Here is a 20,526-nt window from a genome sequence, read left to right as displayed (position 1 = left end):
GGGACTGTCTCTATATGTTGCCAACTTGTACTTCCCAAGCACTTAGTACAGTGCTCTGCACACAGTAAGCGCTCAATAAATACGATTGATGATGATGATGCCTCAAACATTCCACTGGTTTCCTGTTTTCCCTCTTCATCAAGTGACTATCCATGCTCAGCTTCAAGGCCCTCCACCAGACTATATTTTGTATGTATAATAATGATGGCATTTGTTAAGCGCTTACTATGGCTTCCTTCAGCTGCTACTCTACAACTCCTGCTCCTCTTTCTTCCCAAGCTGATTTTTGGAGTTTACCTTGCTCACAGTTGCCCTTTCTCTGTCGTCCTACTCATGTTTCCCCAGCCTAGGACATCCTCCCTCTCCAAATCTAACAGATTTCGCTTCCTCTATGTTCAAAGCCCTCCGAAAATCCCGCCTTCCCGATTCACTTCCAACATCATGAGTCATATCAACCACAGCCACCTCTAGTGCTTTCATTCATTCATTCAGTCGTATTTATTGTTACTAAATATTATTATTTAATAATTATTATTCTATTATTCTGAGCCCATTGTTGGGTAGGGACCGTCTCTATATGTTGCCAGCCTGTACTTCCCAAGCACTTACTACAGTGCTCTGCACACAGTAAGCGCTCAGTAAACACGATTGAATGAATGAATGAATTTATTGAGCGTTTACTGTGTGCTAAGCACTCTACTAAGCGCTTGGGTGAGTACAATGGAACAATGAATGGACACGTTCTGTGCCCACAATGACCTTCCAGTCTAACGGTAGCACTTATTTATTAATGCCTCTTCTCAGAACTTGTGTATGTTGTATAATCAGTTGCATTATCAATTAACTATTAATAATAATAACAATAATGATGGTATTTGTTAAGCGCTTACTATGTGCAAAGCACTGTTCTAAGCACTGGGGAGGTTACAAGGTGATCAGGTTGTCCCACGTGGGGCTCACAGTCTTAATCCCCATTTTACAGATGAGGTAACTGAGGCCCAGAGAAGTGATTTGCCCCAAGTCACTCAGCCGGGATTCGAACCCATGACCTCGGACCCCCAAGCCTGGGCTCTTTCCACTGAGCCGCGCTGCTTCTCTTTATTCTGATCACTCTGTTTGTAAATATTTTTTTCTTCTCTCTCCTCCAGGAGAACGTGAGCTCAGTCTGGGCAGGGAATGTTTCTTGTGTTTCTGCTTTATTTTCCCAAGCTCTTAGTACAGTGCATTGCACCCAGTTGGCACTCAATAAATACCATTGCCATTGCTCCTTAAGTTTTCGTGCCAGCGATATTAAAGATTGATTGTAAATGTCTTGAGAAAGATGACAGTGGATTCGATAATGTCACAGATGATTACGCGAGAGGATTTCCTCTAAAGAAGAGTATAAAGATATGCTTTACAGATACAAATGGCAATTTCCTGAAATTCAGCTGTGTAAAATAGCAAGCTAAGTAGTTCGACGAATGTAACAGGGACAAAGAGATGCTAGTTATGACTTTGATGTATTTTTACATCCCAAATAATTTCCTCTACTCTCTCCATCCCCCCCATCCTACCTCCTTCCCTTCCCCACAGCACCTGTATATATATGTTTGTACATATTTATTACTCTATTTATTTTACTTGTACATATCTATTCTATTTATTTTATTTTGTTAGTATGTTTTGTTCTCTGTCTCCCCCTTTTAGACTGTGAGCCCACTGTTGGGTAGGGACTGTCTCTATATGTTGCCGATTTGTACTTCCCAAGCGCTTAGTACAGTGCTCTGCACATAGTAAGCGCTCAATAAATACGATTGATGATGATGATGATGATGAAAGGACCACGTGTCATTAATGGAACCCTGGTCTTCCTAGGGACTTGGACTCACAAAATGATGTTCTAGGTTCAGCATGGCTTAGTGGAAAAAGCATGGGCCTAGCTGTCAGAGGACCTGAGTTCTAATCCTACCTGCACCACGTAGCTGCTGGGTGACCTTGGGCAAGTCCCTTAATTTCTCTGTGCCTCCCTTTCCTTAGCTGCAAAATGGGAATTTAATCCCTGTTCTTCCTCCTACTTAGACTGTGAGCCCCTTCTGGGACCTGATTATCTTGCTTCTCCCCCAGCCCTTAGTAATAATAATAATGATGGTATTTGTTAAGCGCTTACTATGTGCCAAGCACTGTTCTAAGCACTGGGGGAGATACAAGGTTATCAGGTTGTCCCAGGTGGGGCTCACAGTCTTAATCCCCATTTTACAGGTGAGGTAATTTGAGGCTCAGAGAAGTGAAGTGACTTGCCCAGAGTCACCCGGCTGACAAGTGGCAGAGCCGGGATTAGAACCCACGACCTCTGATTCCCAAACCCGTGCTCTTTTCGCTAAGCCATGCTGCTTGTCATACAGTTTCACAAAACACCGTAAGCTAGTGTTTAACTTAGTTCAGTGCTTAACAAAAGCCACAGTGATTACTAATATCATTACTAGATTTTAAAAATTGCAAAAGAAAAATAAGAACAATCACTGTCTGACCTAACTTCTAAAGTAGCTGGACTTCCAGATTTTAATTCATTTCTGTGACCAGCCTTGGCCACCTCCTCCTTTCCTAGTGTCTCTCTGTTTTAGAGATAAAGACATTTTGGGTGTCTTTATTTCCTAATCCCAACCAAATTGAGAAGCAGTGTGGCCTAGTGGATAGAGCTCGGGCCTTCCAGTCAGAGGACCTGGTTTCTAATTTGGGCTGTTGATTTTTTTTGTGTGATTTGGGCAACTCAATTTCTTTGTGCTTCAGTCACCTCATCTGCAAATGGGGATTAAGACCGTGAATCCCATTTGGGACATGGATGTCAGTACACTGCACATAGTAAACACTTAACAAATACCGTAAAAATCAAATTATTTCATGCTCCCTAATCCTTAATCTTCACTTTTCTGATTTCCCTCAGCCCTGTCATATTTAATATTACATAAAGTTCTTTTTAAATTGACAGTCTATAATTGATAACTGCAATTTTTTTTGGTTTTTGTAATAAAGACACAAAACTCAGTTTTTTGAAAATCAAGTATTAGTCAAACTGTTAATAGGATGTCTTAGAAAAGCAGAATGGCGCACAGGCTTGGGAGTCAGAAGGTCATGGGTTCTAATCCTGGCTTCACCACTTGTCTGCCGTGTGACCTTGGGCAAGTCACTTCGCTTCTCTGGGCCTCAGTTACTTGATCTGTAAAATGGGGATTGAGACTGTGAGCGCGTGTGAGACAGGGAGTCTGTCCAAGCCCATTTGCTTGAATTCGCTCCAGCACTTAGTACAGTGCCTGGAACATAGTAAGTGCTTAACAAATACCATTGTTATTATTATTATTGTGATAGATTCATTTTCATGTTTAGATTGAGTCTAAATGATTATCGAATGCTCTCTGATGCTCTAATCTCCTTTCAGCATTTACGAACATTGAAGGTTCCTGGAAAACAGATGTCAGCCCTGTCTTGGGAAGGAGGAGGATTAAAGATTGGGCTGGCTGTTGATTCTTTTATATATTTTGCAAATATTCGACCAGATTACAAGGTAAATGCAAAAAGCACTTAATATCACTGGTACTGGCTTCAGTCATTTGGAACTTCAAGGCCGTAAAAATCGGCTACCCGCTCCTGTTCCGTACAAAATCACGTTGCCCTGCTCGAGCATGCAGATTGTACTTATAATGTCATTACCTTACGTTGTGCGTGTGCAGCGTAATGTAATCATATCAGGTGGACCTCATTGGTACCCCCAAACCGAGAATATTTTAACAGGTGAACCCCCGGCCAGCTTCCAAGATCCTGCTAATACAGACACCGCTTCTCATTCGGGCTGGGCACTTAAAAATTTTTAACTGCACAAGTCTTCTCATGATGTCTGAGGCTGGCCCTGATTACAAGAGTAATTCTGCAGATAATTTAGGCCAAAGACAGTTGCTTTTATCTTTATCTGTATAACTGCTTTGTTTTTGAACATAACAAAAGGGAACTATCGGACTGCCAGCTTGTTGTAGATCCTAGGCGAAAGCAACTTCTAGTTGCTCATAAAATAGAGCGGGACCTTGCTAAACCACATCTTGCCAGTGCATGGATCTCAGTGTAAGTGGAGCCCTCAGAAACCCCCAGATTTTCAGTGAATCGATACATTTATTCTTACTGATACATAATATCCTTGGGCAGAGAGTGTTTCTATCCTTAATGCATTTCTTGAAATGCCTTTAGTCATATTACTGAATGAATTCAGTGACAACCACATAAGGAAAATGTATCTTTCAAGCAATACTAATATTTAGGTTTGTAGGAAAATCTTAGTTACTCTAATCTGTTTTCCCAGTTCTTCCCCTCCTCCTCCTCCCTTTCCTTCCCCTCTCCTCCTCCTATTAAGTAAATAATATGTGCCAAGGACTGTCTAAATACTGAATAGGTATAAAATAATCAGATTGGACACAGTCCCTGTCCCACATGGGGATGGTTCACGATCTAAGTAGGAGGGGATACAGGATAGACTACAATTTGGGATTTGCAAAATTAGTTTTTTTTATAAAAGCTCCTTTTCGGCTCTTTGACCTTCTCATGGACATCCCCTTCACCCTAGAAGGTTGCCTACCTTGATTATCAGTGTCTTCTTTTCTCTCTTTCCCAAGAGAGGGATAGGATGTCGGTTTTGTTGGCCCTCTAGACTGTGAACTCCTTGTGGGGAGGGAATGTGTCTACCAACTCTGTTGTATTGTAGTCTCCCAAACACTCATTACAGTGCTCTGCACACAGCAAGTCTGCAATAAATGCCATTGATCAGTTGATTTGACCCTCTGAATGACTGATTCCTGATACTCAGCTCTCAAAACTTTGTAACAATAAACTTATGCAAACCAAATGTCCTTTTTTCCCTGGTAACCCCAGTTAGATACAAAGGTATATAAAGTCAAGCCAACTTAATGCTTTGGAGGGTAAATTGTGAAAAGCATTAGTTTAAATACTATTGTTTGACCACTATGGAGTATTCAATAAATGTTGTTGACAAACTCAGTTAATTAAAAAGCGTGAAGTCTTTGTAAGGGCAGGTGGACCATACCATAGTATTTTTTTCTGGAAGAGTAGGTGGGCATATTGAAACCTCCTTAATTTAGATTCCACTAAGATGAAATTGGAATGATTTGAACTTTTAGACTGTGAGCCCACTGTTGGGTAGGGACTGTCTCTATACGTTGCCAACTTGTACTTACCAAGTGCTTAGTACAGTGCTCTGCACACAGTAAGCGCTCAATAAATACAATTGATCGATTGATTGATTGATTGAACTTGTTCTTACCCTGTTTTTTCTATTTACCCTGTCTACTGCAGCAAAAAAATAATCAACTTTTGTTCAAAAGTAGAGAGCTCGTTAAGGGCAGGGAACATTTCTACCAACTCTGCTGTATTTTACTCTCCCAAGCACTTAAGCTGTGTACACAGTAAGCACTCAGTGAATATCATGGAGTGATTGAAGTGATGTGCAGTGGAATGAGGAAAAAAACCCCTTAAAGTGGCAGAAGAATATACAGAGGCAACTGGAAATGCGGTGGTGGGGATAGGTACAATTCTCAATTCAGATGCCCTACAGACACATTGAAGAGATGGGCAGATGTTATTACGCTGTACTGGAATAACACAACGTTTAAAAATACTTCTACAAGGCAGACATTTTACTAATAGAGAAGCAGCGTGGCTCAGTGGAAAGAGCACGGGCTTTGGAGTCAGAGGTCAAGGGTTCAAATTCCTGTTCTGCCACTGGTCAGCTGTGTGACTTTGGGTAAGTCACTTAAATTTTCCATGCCTCAGTTACCTCATCTGTACAATGGGGATTAAGACTGTGAGCCCTCTGTGGGACAACCTGATTACCTTGTAACCCCCCCCCCCCCCCAGTGCTTAGAACAGTGCTTTACACATAGTAAACACTTAATAAATACCATCACTATTACTAATGCGGGTAGACTGTAAGCTCCATGTGGGCAGGAAATATTTCTACAAACTTTGTTACATTATCTTCTAAGGAGTTAGTATAGTACTCTGTACACAAGATGCACTCAATAAGTATGATTGATTGTGCATTTAACAGGATTCTTTAGCCTATAATTTGTTATTTCTCTTTATTCAGTGTTCCTGAATCTAAAAAAAAAAATGTTTTCTGATTTTGCAGTGGGGTTATTGCTCCAATACAGTAGTTTATGCATATACCAGACCTGATCGACCGGAGTATTGTGTTGTCTTTTGGGATACAAAAAATAATGAGAAATACGTTAAGTATGTCAAGAGTCTTATTTCCATTACTACCTGTGGAGATTTTTGCATTTTGGCAACCAAGGCTGATGAAAATCAACCTCAGGTAAGGAGCATGCCTTCAGCCCTATATTGTATGTTAAATGAGAACTCTAAATTGGATGTTATGCTATGAGTCCTGATAGCTTAAATTTTCTCTAATGTGCCATCTCCACTGTTCAACTGGATCGGGGCTTTGAATCCAAATATATTTGGCCAAACAGAATCCTCCAGATTATTTTCCTGATTTCTAGGGTTTCGTTGTTCCGTGCCTAATGATCTCCTCAGTGACAGATCTCATCTACTCCTGCAATATTTTGCCTCTGAAATCCACTTGGACCACCTGAATCTTTTCCCGCAATGAAACCAATGTGGAAAAAAAAATAGCTTCATGCCTAGTTTGGCCAGTTAATCTGGGTAAAGTGATTTGGGCATCATAGATAAATCTTATTTTGTTAGAAATTGTCTCTTGTTCCCCTTTTATAGGTTAAATGGAGATCATTCCTTGGTAATATTTTGAATGGAATGTATATATCCCTGGGAGACAGAAGTATAATAAAATGAAACAGAATGGTGGCATTTGTCTCCTTTGCTTAATGTAATTGCGTATAGATGAGTTTACACACTCTCCAAATCATGTATGAATCAAGTTTATAATATGTATCTTGATGTGGAAAAAAATGAAAAAAAAACCACTTTTTGAAGAATGACAAAACTAAAGAATACAAAAGAAAATAGTAGCATCATAAATAATATTATTTTTCCCCTATTTAAGATGTGTTCACTTACCGTATATCAACTGTATGTCTATATGTCCTCTAGCCTGTAAGCCTGTTGTGGGCAAGGAATGTATCTGTTTATTGTTATACTGTAATCTCCTAAGCACTTAATACAGTGCTCTGCATACAGTAAGCGCTCAGTAAATACAATTGACTGACTATTTTTTAATCTCAAACACAAGTTTCTTAACCAGCATAAACTCAATTATGCTTTTATACCATTTTTACAGTATCTCTAGAAGTAAGGTCAACAGCTTTAACACAACTACATATAGATGCTGATAAAAGAGTATTTAAATAGAAATAAGTATCAGCTTTGCATTTAAAGAAGAGAAAATTCGTTGATTTATTTGAAAATTTACCATGAAGGAGTTGGGAGACCATCTAAATAAAGGGCTTATTCAAAAGTTAAAATATGGATAGATTTTGGTCATATAATAGCAAAATGGGTCTTTAGTATTTAACCTTAATTTTGATCTTTGGAAGAGCATTTTTCCAAATGCTTGTATTGTACTTGTGGTTATAAACAAATGCTACTTAAGCAACTTCTTTTGTACTTTTCAGATGTGTTTATATTACTCTGATAATTGCATCATTTTAAAATTAACTGAATTGTTTGCTATATGATTTGTATATTGCTTCAAAGGAGGAGCATGAGATGGACTCATTTGGTGGAACGGTAAAAATCATTTCAGTGCTTTTACAGTTAAAATTGTAGGTTAGAATAATTTATCAGGTTACATTTACCATGTTAGAAAAAATGAAAAAAGTGTTATATATTTTAATAGCATCTTTAAACACTGTGACAATCCATTGAAGTAAATAATAAGCCTTGACTTCAGTTTTCCACTCTCTAATTTTGAAAACACAGAATTTTAATTACCAGCGTATTTTAACCCATGAATTATTTCTGTCTCTTCTATATTTTGTTCCTCATTCCGTGAAGTAATTATCTGGTAAGAGACAAGGTTTATGAAATGTCTTCATGATAAATAAACAGCATGTTTCTTTGCTCAAAGGCACAGGTGCATAGTCTGATTGGTATTTGTTTTATGTCCTAACAGTATGTGCTGGTTCTTTGCAATTCTATCGGGACCCCTCTGGATCCTAAATACATTGACATCGGTAAGCATGTATTGAACTTTTCCGCAATAAGTAGGTATTTATTCATTCAATTCAATCGTATTTATTGAGCGCTCCATCGTTCTGCAGTGGTTTCTGGGCTTGTGCCCTTTTTTGTTCCTTCTTTCACTTGTGGTCGGTGGTTCCCATACTCACGGCGGGGGTCCGAGGCCCCCTCTTCTGTCTTTGGTCACCAGCAGCCTGGCGTTTTCAGTGCCTCCCCTCCTCACTGGGAAACCCAGACAATTTGGAGCTGTTAGATAAACTTCCTAGTGCTTGAAATGAGCTGCACCTATTGAGTGAAGATAGCGTCTGCACTTTCATCTAACTTGCCGGAGTTTCTGTCATCTCCCAGGAATAGCTTTAAAACTTCCAAGCAGCATGGCCAAGCGGGAAGAACGTGAGTCTGGGAGTCAGTGGGCCTGGATTGTAATCTTGGCCTCACCACCGGTCTGCTCTGGGATCATGGGCAAGTCACTTAACTTCTCGGTGCCTCAGTTTCCTCATTTGTAAAATATGGAGTTAATACCCGTTCTCCCTCCTATTTAGCATGTGAGCACCTTGTGGGACAGCGACTGTGTCCAACCTAATTATCTTGTACCCATCCCAGCACTTAGTACAGTGCTTGGCACACAGTAAGCTCTTGACAGGTACCACTCTTATTTTCATATCTTATGTGCTCCGTTAGTTAAGTGCTAACATGTATGTGCATCTCTATTTATTTATCTCTATTTATTTACTCTCTATTTATTTATTTATTTTATTTTACTTGTACATATCTACTCTATTTTATTTTGTTAGTATGTTTGGTTTTGTTCTCTGTCTCCCCCTTTTAGACTGTGAGCCCACTGTTGGGTAGGGACTGTCTCTAGATGTTGCCAACTTGGACTTCCCAAGCGCTTAGTACAGTGCTCTCTGCACACAGTAAGCGCTCAATAAATACGATTGATGATGATGATGATGCATCTACTTTTCCTTCTTTCTCCTATGTGAAAATTACTCTAGGACCTGTCTTCTGTTATATTGTAAACTCCTTATGGGCAATGATTGTGTCTACTAACTATTCTGTTCTTTCCCAAGTGCTTAGAATAAGGCGCTACACACATTATAATGATTAATTGATATTTTTGTTATCAGTATTAGCCAGCGTGACAATCACAAACAATGAAGTTCTGGGACATACTCTCTTAGCATCAAAGTTATGCCTGGTTTACCACAGCTGTGCTGGGTTGGGACACGTGAAGAGAATGAGCAATGGTAGGATACCCAAACAACTGCCAAATGGAAAGTTGAACTTGGGAAACAGAGGTTTACGGAGGGAACGTTTTAAAGACACAATAAAATAAAGTCTCAGGCAGTGCTGCGTTCATCTGAAAACTGGGAGTCAGCTATCGAGGATCGATCAGCATGGCAAATTGCAGTTGAGAAATGAGGGTCCCTACTTGAACTTTCCGTAAAAAGGGAGGTCTGCGAAGCATGGGTGTGTTATCTCAAGGAGTTTAGAAGAATGTTAAATGTCTTACCCTCCCACCCCCCATGCCCCCATGATAGCAAGTCTCCAAATTAATAGGTTTCACACACAGATCACTGGCACACTTTTGGTTATAAACAGTTCACCAGTATTTGTGTTATGAAAGGTTAGTTAGTAATAATAATAATAACATAATAATATATGAAATATATAATATTATATATTCATACATAATATATTATAACATAGTATAATATAATAATATATTATCATATAATTATCATAATATAATAATATTATTATAATATAATATAATAATATATAATTATATATTATAATATAATATAATATGATGTAATGATATTTAATAATAATTATTATTATTAGTAATAATAATAATTGTAGTATTTGCAAAGCATGTACTATGTGCCAGGCTCATGCTGTATCCTCAACTGCAATTAATCATAAAGTAGATCCAGGAATAACTGCCTGTCCGTGATCTGAAATTTGTTCGTAATGAAACTCAGGGGTTACTATCCATTGAACCCGCTGTTTTATATTTTTCTTAGTAGCTGTTCTGTGGGCACTTTGTCCATAGACAACCAGTCAATCAGTAGTATTTACTGAGCACCTACTGTATTGCAGAGCCCTCAGTTAAGCTCTTGGGAAAGAACAGTAGATGTAGGACACCCTATGCTTGCTCTCAAGGCTCTCACATCTAATGAGGAGGGGAGTAACATGCCCAGAGCATTTCTGGACAAAGACGATCCGGGCAGCGGCGTGAAATATGGATTGAAATGGGGAGAGACAGGAGGATGGGAGATCGGAGAGGAGGCTGATGCAGTAATCCAGTCGCGATAGGATGAGAGATTGAACGAGCAGGGTAGCGGTTTGGATGGAGAGGAAAGGGTGGATCTTGGCAATGTTGTGGGCTGAGACCGGCAGGTTTTGGTGACAGATTGGATATGAGGGGTGAACGAGAGAGTGGAGTCGAGGACGACACCAAGGTTGCGGGCTTGTGAGACGGGAAGGATGGTAGTGCTGTCAACAGTGTTGGGAAAGTCAGGGAGAGGGCAGGGTTTGGGAGGGAAGATAAGGAGTTCAGTCTTGGACAAGTTGTGTTTTAGATGGCGGACAGGCAGGAGGAGATGCGAGCCTGGAGGGAGGGAGAGCGAGCAGGGGCAGAGATGTAGATTTGGGTGTCATCAGCGTAGAGATGATAGTTGAAGCTGTGGGAGCGAATGAGGTCACCAAGGGAGTGAGTGTAGATAGAGAACAGAAGGGGACCAAGAACTAACCCTTGAGGAACCCCTACAGTAAGGGGATGGGAGGGGGAGGAGGAGCCTGCAAAAGAGACTGAGAATGAACGGCCGGAGAGATAAGAGGAGAACCAGGAGAGGACGGAGTCTGTGAAGCCGAGGTTGGATAGCGTGTTGAGGAGAAGGGGGTGGTCCACAGTGTCAAAGGCAGCTGAGAGGTCAAGGAGGATTAGGACAGAGTAGGAGCCTTTGGATTTGGCAAGCAGGAGGTCATTGGGGACCTTTGAGAGGGCAGTTTCCGTGGAATGTAGGGGACGGAAGCCAGATTGGAGGGGGTTGAGGAGAGAGTTGTCGTTGAGGAATTCGAGGACAATGATCGACAACTCATACCAAAAACCCTTCTGCTTGTGAGGGATCCGGAGAAGTGAGTTGTTTCTGGGCCTTTCCCAATTAACTATATTTGGGTCTAGCCTTCTGGACCGTCGCACAGACCATCGCAGAGGTAGTATAAATGTAGGTTGCAAATCCCCCAGTGTTATTAATGAACTGGTTGTAAATTCCTTTGTTCCATAAAAACACTACTGTGTCATATAAAAATGAGTTTGACACGCCTAGATTTTTCCCTATAAATTCAAATTCAATTCAGAGGGGGATTTAAAAAATGCTAATCTTCTTCTTTTAAAAAAAATTTTGGTTCTGATTTCAAACCATTTATTTTGCAGCTAAAAAGGTAACCCTTTCTTTACTCAACTCATTTCTAAGCAAAATGTCATTCGCAAGTACTTTTCCTTCCTCCCACTGCCATCATCTTTTGTACGTATTATTGTACATACATATATGTGCTTATGTTTTATTTATTCATTTATTTTACTTGTACGTATCTATTCTGTTTATTTTATTTTGTTAGTATGTTTGGTTTTGTTCTCTGTCTCCCCCTTTTAGACTGTGAGCCCACTGTTGGGTAGGGACTGTCTCTATATGTTGCCAACTTGTACTTCCCAAGTGCTTAGTACAGTGTTCTGCACACAGTAAGCGCTCAATAAATACGATTGATTGATTGATTGATCATCTTGCTTTCTATCAATTTAGTACCTGGGGTGTCTTCTAAAATAAAATATTAGAATTTTAGAGACGTTACAGACACTGTTGGAATTTGGAACTCAAAGAAACTGCCAAGTTGTCTGAAGCCCAGATTTTGTATTAGACTTTGGTTTTAGCTTTTGTTGGCTAAAGAGGAGGATCCTTGAAATTGATTTTTTTAATGGTATTTAAATGCTTACTATGTGCCACACACTGTTCTAAGCGCTGGGGTAGGGTAATTACGTTGAACCCAGTCTCTGTCCCACATGGGGCTCACAGTCTAAGTAGGAGGGAAAACAGGAGAACTGAGGCACAGAGAAGTGAAGTGACTTGCCCATGGTCACACAGCAAGCAGTTGGCAGATCTAAGATTAGAACCCAGGTCCTCTGATTCCCAAGCCCATGCTCTTGACACTAGTCCATGCTGCTTCTCCTAAATCGGATTCTTGGGCAATCAGCACAGAGGTGCTAGATTGCCAAAGGGTGAATTGTCTGGGAGAAAAGGAGACAGGTACTTGAATTCACACGTTCACTTTGTAATTTCTTCACTCGGTGGTATTAGACCATCTTCGAATAAAAAAAAAATAACTTTTCTATGTGGCTGTTAGATGTTGTGAGGAGAGATCAAAAATATCAGTGCATATAATTAGGGGAGGAAAAAAAGGGTCAATCCTGAATATTCCTGGGAGTCTTCCTTCCTGGGCCTGCAGGCCTGCTACTGGCTCAGTGGAAAGAATATGCTCTGGGAAATCAGGAGACTTAATTTCTAGCCCTGGCTCTGCCAACAAAGGAATGCATGCTTGGCCTCTCTGTCAGTGCTGAAGGTTTCTGTCCAAAGGGTCATCTAGGATGTTTGCCCAATCAGTCAATTATATTTATTGAGCATTTACTGTGTGCAGAACACTATACTACTTACTTGGATGAGTATAATGGAGTTAATAGGCATGATTTTCTCAATCAGTCAGTCATATTTATTGAGTGCCTGTTATGTGCAGAGTAATAATAATAATAATGGCATTTGTTAAGCGCTTACTATGTGCCAAACACTGTTCTAAGCACTGAGGTAGATACGAGGTAATCAGTTTGTCCCACGTGGTGCTCACAGTCTTAATCCCCATTTTCCAGGTGAGGTAACTGAGGCACAGATAAGTCAAGTGACTTGCCCAGAGTCACACAGCTGATGAGTGGCGGAGCCGGGATTAGAAACCACGACCTCTGACTTCCAAGCCCGGGCTCTTTCCACTATGCCACGCTGCTTCTCTGCTGTTCTGAGCACTTCAGAGGGTACAGTACAGTAGAGTTGGTAGACACATTCCCTGCCATAAGGAGTTTACAGTCTAGAGGGGGAGATAGGCACTAAAATAAATTACAGATATGAACATAAGCGCTGTGGGGTTGAGGGTAGGGTGACTATCAAGTGCTTAAAGGGGACAAAGCCAAATGCAAGGGTGATGCAGAAGGGAGAGGCAATAGGGGAAATGGCTTAGTTAGAGACGGCCTCTTGAGGAGAGGGGATTCTAATAAGACTCTGAAAGTGGGGAGAGAGGGAGTTCCCAGCCAGAGGAAGGACTTGGGCAAGGGGTCGGCCGTGAGACAGACAAAATCAAGGAACAGTGAGAAGGTTGGCATAAGAGGAGGCAAGTGAGCGTAATGGGTTGTAGAAGGAAATCAGTGACTTAAGAAGGGAAGGGGCAGGTTGACTGCCTTATCGTCAATAGTAAAGAATTTCCATTTGATGTGGAAGTGGATTGGCAACCACTGAAGGTCCTTGAGTGGGAAAACTTGGACTGAATGTTTTTGTAGGAAAAAAGGGTCCAGGCAAGAAAGCAGAGTGATGTATGGCCTGGAATGGGAAGAGGCAGGAGGCAGGGCGGTCAGCAAAGAGGCTGATCGATCAATCAATCGTATTTATTGAGTGCTTACTGTGTGCAGAGCACCGTACTAAGCGCTTGGGAAGTACAAGTTGGCAACATAGAGAGACAGTCCCTACCCAACAGTGGGCTCACAGTCTGAAAGGGGGAGACAGAGAACAAAACCAAACATACTGACAAAATAAAGTAAACAGAATAGATATGTACAAGTAAAATAAATAAATAGAGTAATCAATCAATCAATCGTATTTATTGAGCGCTTACTGTGTGCAGAGCACTGTACTAAGCGCTTGGGAAGTCCAAGTTGGCAACATATAGAGACAGTCCCTACCCAACAGTGGGCTCACAGTCTAAAAGGGGGAGACGGAGAACAAAACGAAACATACTAACAAAATAAAATAAATAGAATAGATATGTACAAGTAAAATAAATAAATTGTATTTATTGAGCGCTTACTGTGTGCAGAGCACTGTACTAAGCGCTTGGAAAGTACAAGTTGGCAACATATAGAGACAGCCCCTACCCAACAGTGGGCTCACAGTCTAAGTAATCAGGGTGGCATATGAAAATGCATGGATCAGTAGCAGTTTGGATGAAGAGGAAAAGGCAGGTTTAGTAATGCGAAGGAAGAACTGACAGGATTTGGTGGCAGATTGAATATGAGGGTTGAATTGAGAGACATAATAATAACGATGGCATTTGTTAAGTGCTTACTATGTGCAACACACTGTTCTAAGCGCTGGGGATGATACAAGGTGATCAGGTTGTCCCAAGTGGGGCTCACAGTCTTTATCCCCATTTTACTGATGAGGGAACTGAGGGCCAGAGAAGTTAAGTGACTTGCCCAAGGCCACACAGCTGACGTGAGTCGAGGATAACGACAAGTTTACAGGCTTGGGAGACGGAGGATGGTGATGCCGTCTACGGAGGATGGTGATGCCGTCTACAGTGATGGGAAAGTCAGGGGAGGGCAGGGTTTGGAAGGGAAGATTAGGATTCTGTTTTGGACGTGTTAAGTTTGAGGTGTCATCGGGGCATCCAGGTAGAGAAGTCCTGAAGACAGGAGGAAATGCTAAATGGCAGAAGAGAAGAGAGATCTGGCCTGGAGATGTAGGGTTCCTCTTAAGGAGTTTCAAATCTAGTAATAGTAGTAGTAATCGTGCTAAGAACTGAGCACGCACTTATGCAGATCACTGGACTTTGTGCTGGGAGAGAATATAGTATGGGAATGTAGCGACGGTCCCTGTTCTTCAGAGAGCTCACAATCAAAGCCTAATCTGTATAAATACGTATTTGTACAGATTTATTACTCTATTTTACTTGCACATATTTACTATTCTATTTATTTTGTTAATGATGTGCATCTAGCTTTATTTCTATTTGTTCTGATGACTTGACACCTGTCCACGTGTTGTCTGTTTCCCCCTTCTAGACTGTGAGCCCGTTGTTGGGTAGGGACCGTCTCTATATGGTGCCAACTTGTACTTCCCAAGTGGTTAGTACAGTGCTCTGCACACAGTAAGCGCTCAATAAATACGATTGAATGATTGAATGAATGAATGCCCTTCTAGTCCCTTCTCTCCACCCTTCTTTCTTCTTCCCACCCTCTCCCTTTTCCTTTTTTTCCTCCCCTTCTTTCTAACCTCTTCTTCCACTTCCTTCCTCCCCCCTCCCCTTGTACCTCTCCTCTCTGCCCTATCCCGCTTCCTTTCCCCTCTCTCCCCCTCCTCCCGCAGCAACAGCTGTTTCTGTGAAGCAGCTGCGCAGCACAATGAAATCATCACATGACACCATGCTCCATCACCTGATGGTATCACCTTGTACGATCAGCTCTCTGCCTTCCAACCGCTCAACGGTTTCCATTTGGCTCTTCTATACAAGATAGACAGATACAGTCACTTTTAGACTGTGAGCCCACTGTTGGGTAGGGACTGTCTCTGTGTGTTGCCAACTTGTACTTCCCAAGCGCTTAGTACAGTGCTCTGCACATAGTAAGCGCTCAATAAATACGATTGATGATGATGATGAAGATGGTTGGCAACCCTGGCTCTGTGGCATTGCAATCTGCAGTTACTTTGGCCACCCGTGGGTCCTGCACGGCAAAAAATGCTGGCGCACACGTTGCATATGTGCCACACTCCTGCCAGCTACTCACTCATTGCCTTCTGGGCCCCAGTGCAGAGACAGCCAGCAGAGACGAGGAATCAATTCTTTTTTGCGGGTTCTCAGTCCTGAAATGTGAGGGAAGCTCATTCACCCTTCTCCCCGGTCTAGTGAAAACATATAATTGAGAAACAGTGTGGCCTGGTGGAAAGAGTTTGGGCTTGGGAGTCGGAGAACCTGAGTTCCAATCCCCGGATCCCCACCTGTCTGCTGTGTGACCTTGGCAAGTCACTCAACTTCTGTGCCTCTTCTGTAAAATGGGGATTAAATCCTTCTACTTAGACTGTGAACCCCATGTGGATAGGGACTGTGTCCAACCTGATTAACTTGTACCTATCCCAGCTCTTAGAACAGTGCATGGCACACAGTAAGCACCAACCAATACCATAATTATTATTATCTGCTTTTATTATATCCTTTTCCAGCATTTAGTAAACCACTAGAGACATAAAAGGTGCTTTAACAAATGCCCTTATTGTCATTGTTATTATTATTATTGCCGTGATCAATAAAAACATTCCAGCTGGCTGAAACCAAAAGTATAAGCACACAATTATTATAGAATTAGCACATAAATAAGTATATCTCAACTGTATCATTCGGTTTGCAGTTTCTGTTTCCTTATGCTTTCTTTGAGCAGCTTGAAAAAGCCTTTTCTTCAGTATGTAAAACATTCTGGGTTTTATCCTGGAACCTATTTCTTGGCAGACTTAAGCATTTTTATTTTTAATGTTTGAAGTTCTAGTTAATGATTAAAGGCATAAGGATGGAAAGTTTAGAGTAATAGCTTTCTAGCACTTCCATCCCTTTTTTTTCATGCCAGTCATCAAATCTTTCATGTTAGTAACAAGGCAGATTCTTTGACGACAAAATACATTTTGCATTCTTGGGTTCTGAAGGAATTTTATGGTCGCACTAGTGGAAACTTTAACAAACAGACCTTTCACTGATATCCAGTAAAGACTGCCAAAGCCTCAACATTTTTGTTTCACGTGGACCCTGTAAAATGTCCTTTTCAGTTTCTGAGCCAAATCTCCAGAAGGGCCAGAGACTAAAAGGGAAAAAGAAGCATATTATTCGCTTTGCCCCCGCCCTAGTTTGGGGCTTAGCTAGGTCTAGGTAGAAATGTGGCATTCTTACACTTCTTAAAACCACTTTCTTCACAGCACATCTTCATTAGCACCACCCAGGGAGACTGTTTTCTTGTGATAGAGACGAAGTGTGAGCACAGTGTGAGCAGAATGATCCGCGTGCGCTGGTGGGAAAGGTGGCCCAAGGTTCTAAAACCGGAGAAAGGACCACAAACATTTTCACAGACTCATCAAATAAAAGCCCATAGAGCCCAAATCAGAAGAAAATCAATTAATCAATCAGTTGTATTTGTCGAGCACTTAGTCTTGACAGAGCACTGTACTTGGGAAAGTACAACACAAATATCTAATAGATGCATTCCCTGCCGACGGTGAGTTCACAGTCTAGCGGGGGACACAGACAATATAAATAAGTAAATTAGGGATGATGATGATGATGATCATCAATCGTATTTATTGAGCGCTTACCATGTGCAGAGCACTGTACTAAGCGCTTGGGAAGTACAAATTGGCAACATATAGAGACAGTCCCTACCCAACAGTGGGCTCACAGTCTAAAAGGTGATGATGATGATAGTTAAGTGATTACTCCGTGCCAAGCACTGTTCTAAGTACTGGGGTAGATACAAGGTAATTAGGTTGTCCCACGTGGGGCTCACAGTCGTAATCCCCATTTTACAGACGAGGGAACTGAGTCACAGAGAAGTGACTTGCCCAAGGTCACACAGCAGACAAGTGGTGGAGCCGGGATTAGAATCCGTTACCTCTGACTCCCAAACCCGTGCTCTTTCCATTAAGCTACGCCGCTTCTCGCGATGTGCTTCTCTCGCTATGTACTTCCTATTAAGGCATATGTGCTTAAATACTGTGGGGCGGTGAGTAAAGGCAGCAAATCATGGTGACCCAGAAGGGAGTCGGATAAAAGGAAATGAGGGCTTAGTCAGGGAAGACCCCTTGGAGATGTGCCTTCAGTAGGGCTTTGAAGGTGTGGAGAGTGATGGTCTGTCGTATATGAAGAGGGAGGTCTTCCAGGCCAGAGGCAGGACGTGGGGCGAAATAGATGAGATGGAGGTATAGCGAGGAGGTTGGCATTAGAGGAAACATATTAGAAAACGTTATAAAGAAAACATATTCCATTCATTAAAAAGAGACCAACCAAGATCAACTACAATCTCAAGCCCACTAAGGGCTCAACATCCAAAAGCGTAAACAAATTGTAAGAAAAGTTAAGAAAGCCTTACTGGCCATACTCCCATCTCATTACATAAAACCAATTTAGGGTATCGTTCAAGTGTGGGGGGGGACATGAAAAAACCACTCAAGGAATTTAGATCCAGATGTAGTGCTAATCAGAAATTGAAGTATTTACCAAATCTTTCAGCAACGAGAATTACGGGTGGTTGCTAGACTTCTGCCCTCAGTAAAACTTAGAGGGTATGGAGAGGAGAGGAGAAGTATTTGGGTGGAGAAAGAAGGGGGAAAAGGAGTATACAGTAATTGAAAAGCGCAATTATTTTTGGACGTGAAACCAAACGTTTTGAAGACTTTCATTAGAAAAGAGTGCAGGAAGAAGAAGATAAGCATATAGGTTAGGGTTGCTAGAATAGCTTCTGAGAAAATATTAACTTTTGTAGTGATTAATAGGCAGCAGCGGTCTGCCCTGCGTTTCCTTTTTGGAAATCCTCTCTTGGGGCAAAAGGGAGGGAAAGCTTTTTGAATGTGTTTGGTGACTAAGTGTGTTCTTTGCTCAATCAATCAATCAACCACTAGTTATTTTTTAGATACCTGCTGTGTACAGAGCACTGTTTTCAGCCCTTGGGAGAGACAGAGCTAATAGAAGCTGTAACCCGAGGCCAGCCCCAGAAGGAAGAGAAGAAGCAGTCCAGGGTGGTAGCAGCAGAGCCCTTGTAATGATAAATGAATGTGAGGATCCACCTTAATGAGGATTTTAGTTTGTGTCAGCTTTTCCCATTGATTTCAAATCCCAAGGAATTTGCCCTCCTTCTGAACTTGCTCAGGGAGCTAAAAATTTCCATTTATGACACCTGTGGTGTTTGCTAAGCACTTACTGTGTGTCAAACACTGTACTAAGCGATGGGGTAGATACAGTATATGCAGATCAGATATTGTCCTTTATCCGCATGGGGTACAGTCTAAATAGGAGGGCAACAAATATGAAATCCCCATTTTATGGGTAAGGAGCTGATGTACAGAGACGTTGAATGACTCGCTCCGGGTCTCAGAGAAGGCAAGCGGCAGAGCCAGGATTAGAATCCAGGTTCTCTGCGTTCCAGGCCTGTGCTTCATTCATTCACAAAACACAAAAAGCAGTAAGCATTCATTCAGTCGTATTTATTGAGCACTTACTGTGTGCAGATCACTGTACTAAGCGCTTGGAAAGTACAATTCGTCAACAGATACAGACAATCCGTACCCAACAACGGGCTCACGGTCTAGAAGGGGTAGAAAGACAACAAAACAAAACAAGTAGACAGGCATCAATAACATCAAAATAGATAAATAGAATTATAGATATATGCACATCATTAATAAAATAAATAGAATAATAAATACGTACAAATATACACAAGTGCTGTGGGGTGGGGAAGGGAGTAGAGCAGAGAGAGGGAGTAGGGGCGATGAGGGGAGGAGGAGCAGAGGAAAAGGGGAGCTCAGTCTGGGAAGGCCTTCTGGAAGAGGTGAGCTCTCAGTAAGGCTTTGAAGGGGGGAATAGACCAAGTTTGGAGGATGTGAGGAGGGAGGACATTCCAGGCCAGAGGTAGGACGTGGGCCAGGGGTCGACGGCGGGACAGGCGAGAACGAGGCCCAGTGAGGAGGTTAGCGGCAGAGGAGCGGAGTGTGCGGGCTGGGCTGGAGAAGGAGAAGAGGGAGCTGAGGTAGGAGGGGGTAAGGTGATGGACAGCTTTGAAGCCAGTAGTGAGGAGTTTTTCCCGTGCTCTTTCCATCAGGTCATACTGCTTTCGTACTGCTTATTTTGTTATGGTCAAGTTTCATGAAAAGTACGGGAAGACTTATCGCGTGGATAGCAAGCTCTTTTAAACGATGAGAAATAGAAATTTCTGCCAGAGTATTTTTACCAGGAATTATGATAGTGTCCTCATGTCACAGCCCCCAAATCTCTCTCTTTCGTTAAAGTTCAAAAGAGTTAGAAGACATGATCCCTGCTTCAGTGTCCTCACTGATTTCACTGCCTTCAGTCTCTCCTCTCTCCAATGTATACCTCATTCTGCTACCTGGATCATTTTCTTAAAACTCCATGCTGCACGTCACCCATTTCCTCAGAAACCCCCAATTGCTGCTCACCCCTCTCGACATCAGTTAGAAACTCCCCACCACTGGCTTTAAAGCATTTAGTCAGCTCTCTTTCCTAATTACCCACCCT

The 20,526-nt window shown here is 41.7% G+C and overlaps 1 protein-coding gene across 2 annotated transcripts in view; it reads left to right on the top strand.

Annotated features, from left to right (window-relative positions):
* Positions 1–20,526, top strand: part of WDR35 (WD repeat domain 35) — a 109,405-nt gene that overhangs the window by 25,965 nt on the left and 62,914 nt on the right. Inside the window, exons 9-12 of one of the 2 annotated variants that reach the window (XM_038751349.1) lie at positions 3,416–3,541; positions 6,170–6,355; positions 7,714–7,746; positions 8,132–8,192. In XM_038751349.1, coding sequence (XP_038607277.1) covers positions 3,416–3,541; positions 6,170–6,355; positions 7,714–7,746; positions 8,132–8,192 — 406 coding nt within the window. The remainder of the gene's footprint in view (positions 1–3,415; positions 3,542–6,169; positions 6,356–7,713; positions 7,747–8,131; positions 8,193–20,526) is intronic. The other variant, XM_038751350.1, reaches the window with a different exon arrangement.

This window comes from Tachyglossus aculeatus, chromosome 9 (genome assembly GCF_015852505.1).
Source record: "Tachyglossus aculeatus isolate mTacAcu1 chromosome 9, mTacAcu1.pri, whole genome shotgun sequence".
NCBI classification, from domain to species: Eukaryota; Metazoa; Chordata; class Mammalia; order Monotremata; family Tachyglossidae; genus Tachyglossus; species Tachyglossus aculeatus.
This window is presented reverse-complemented; position numbering and strand designations above follow the sequence as displayed.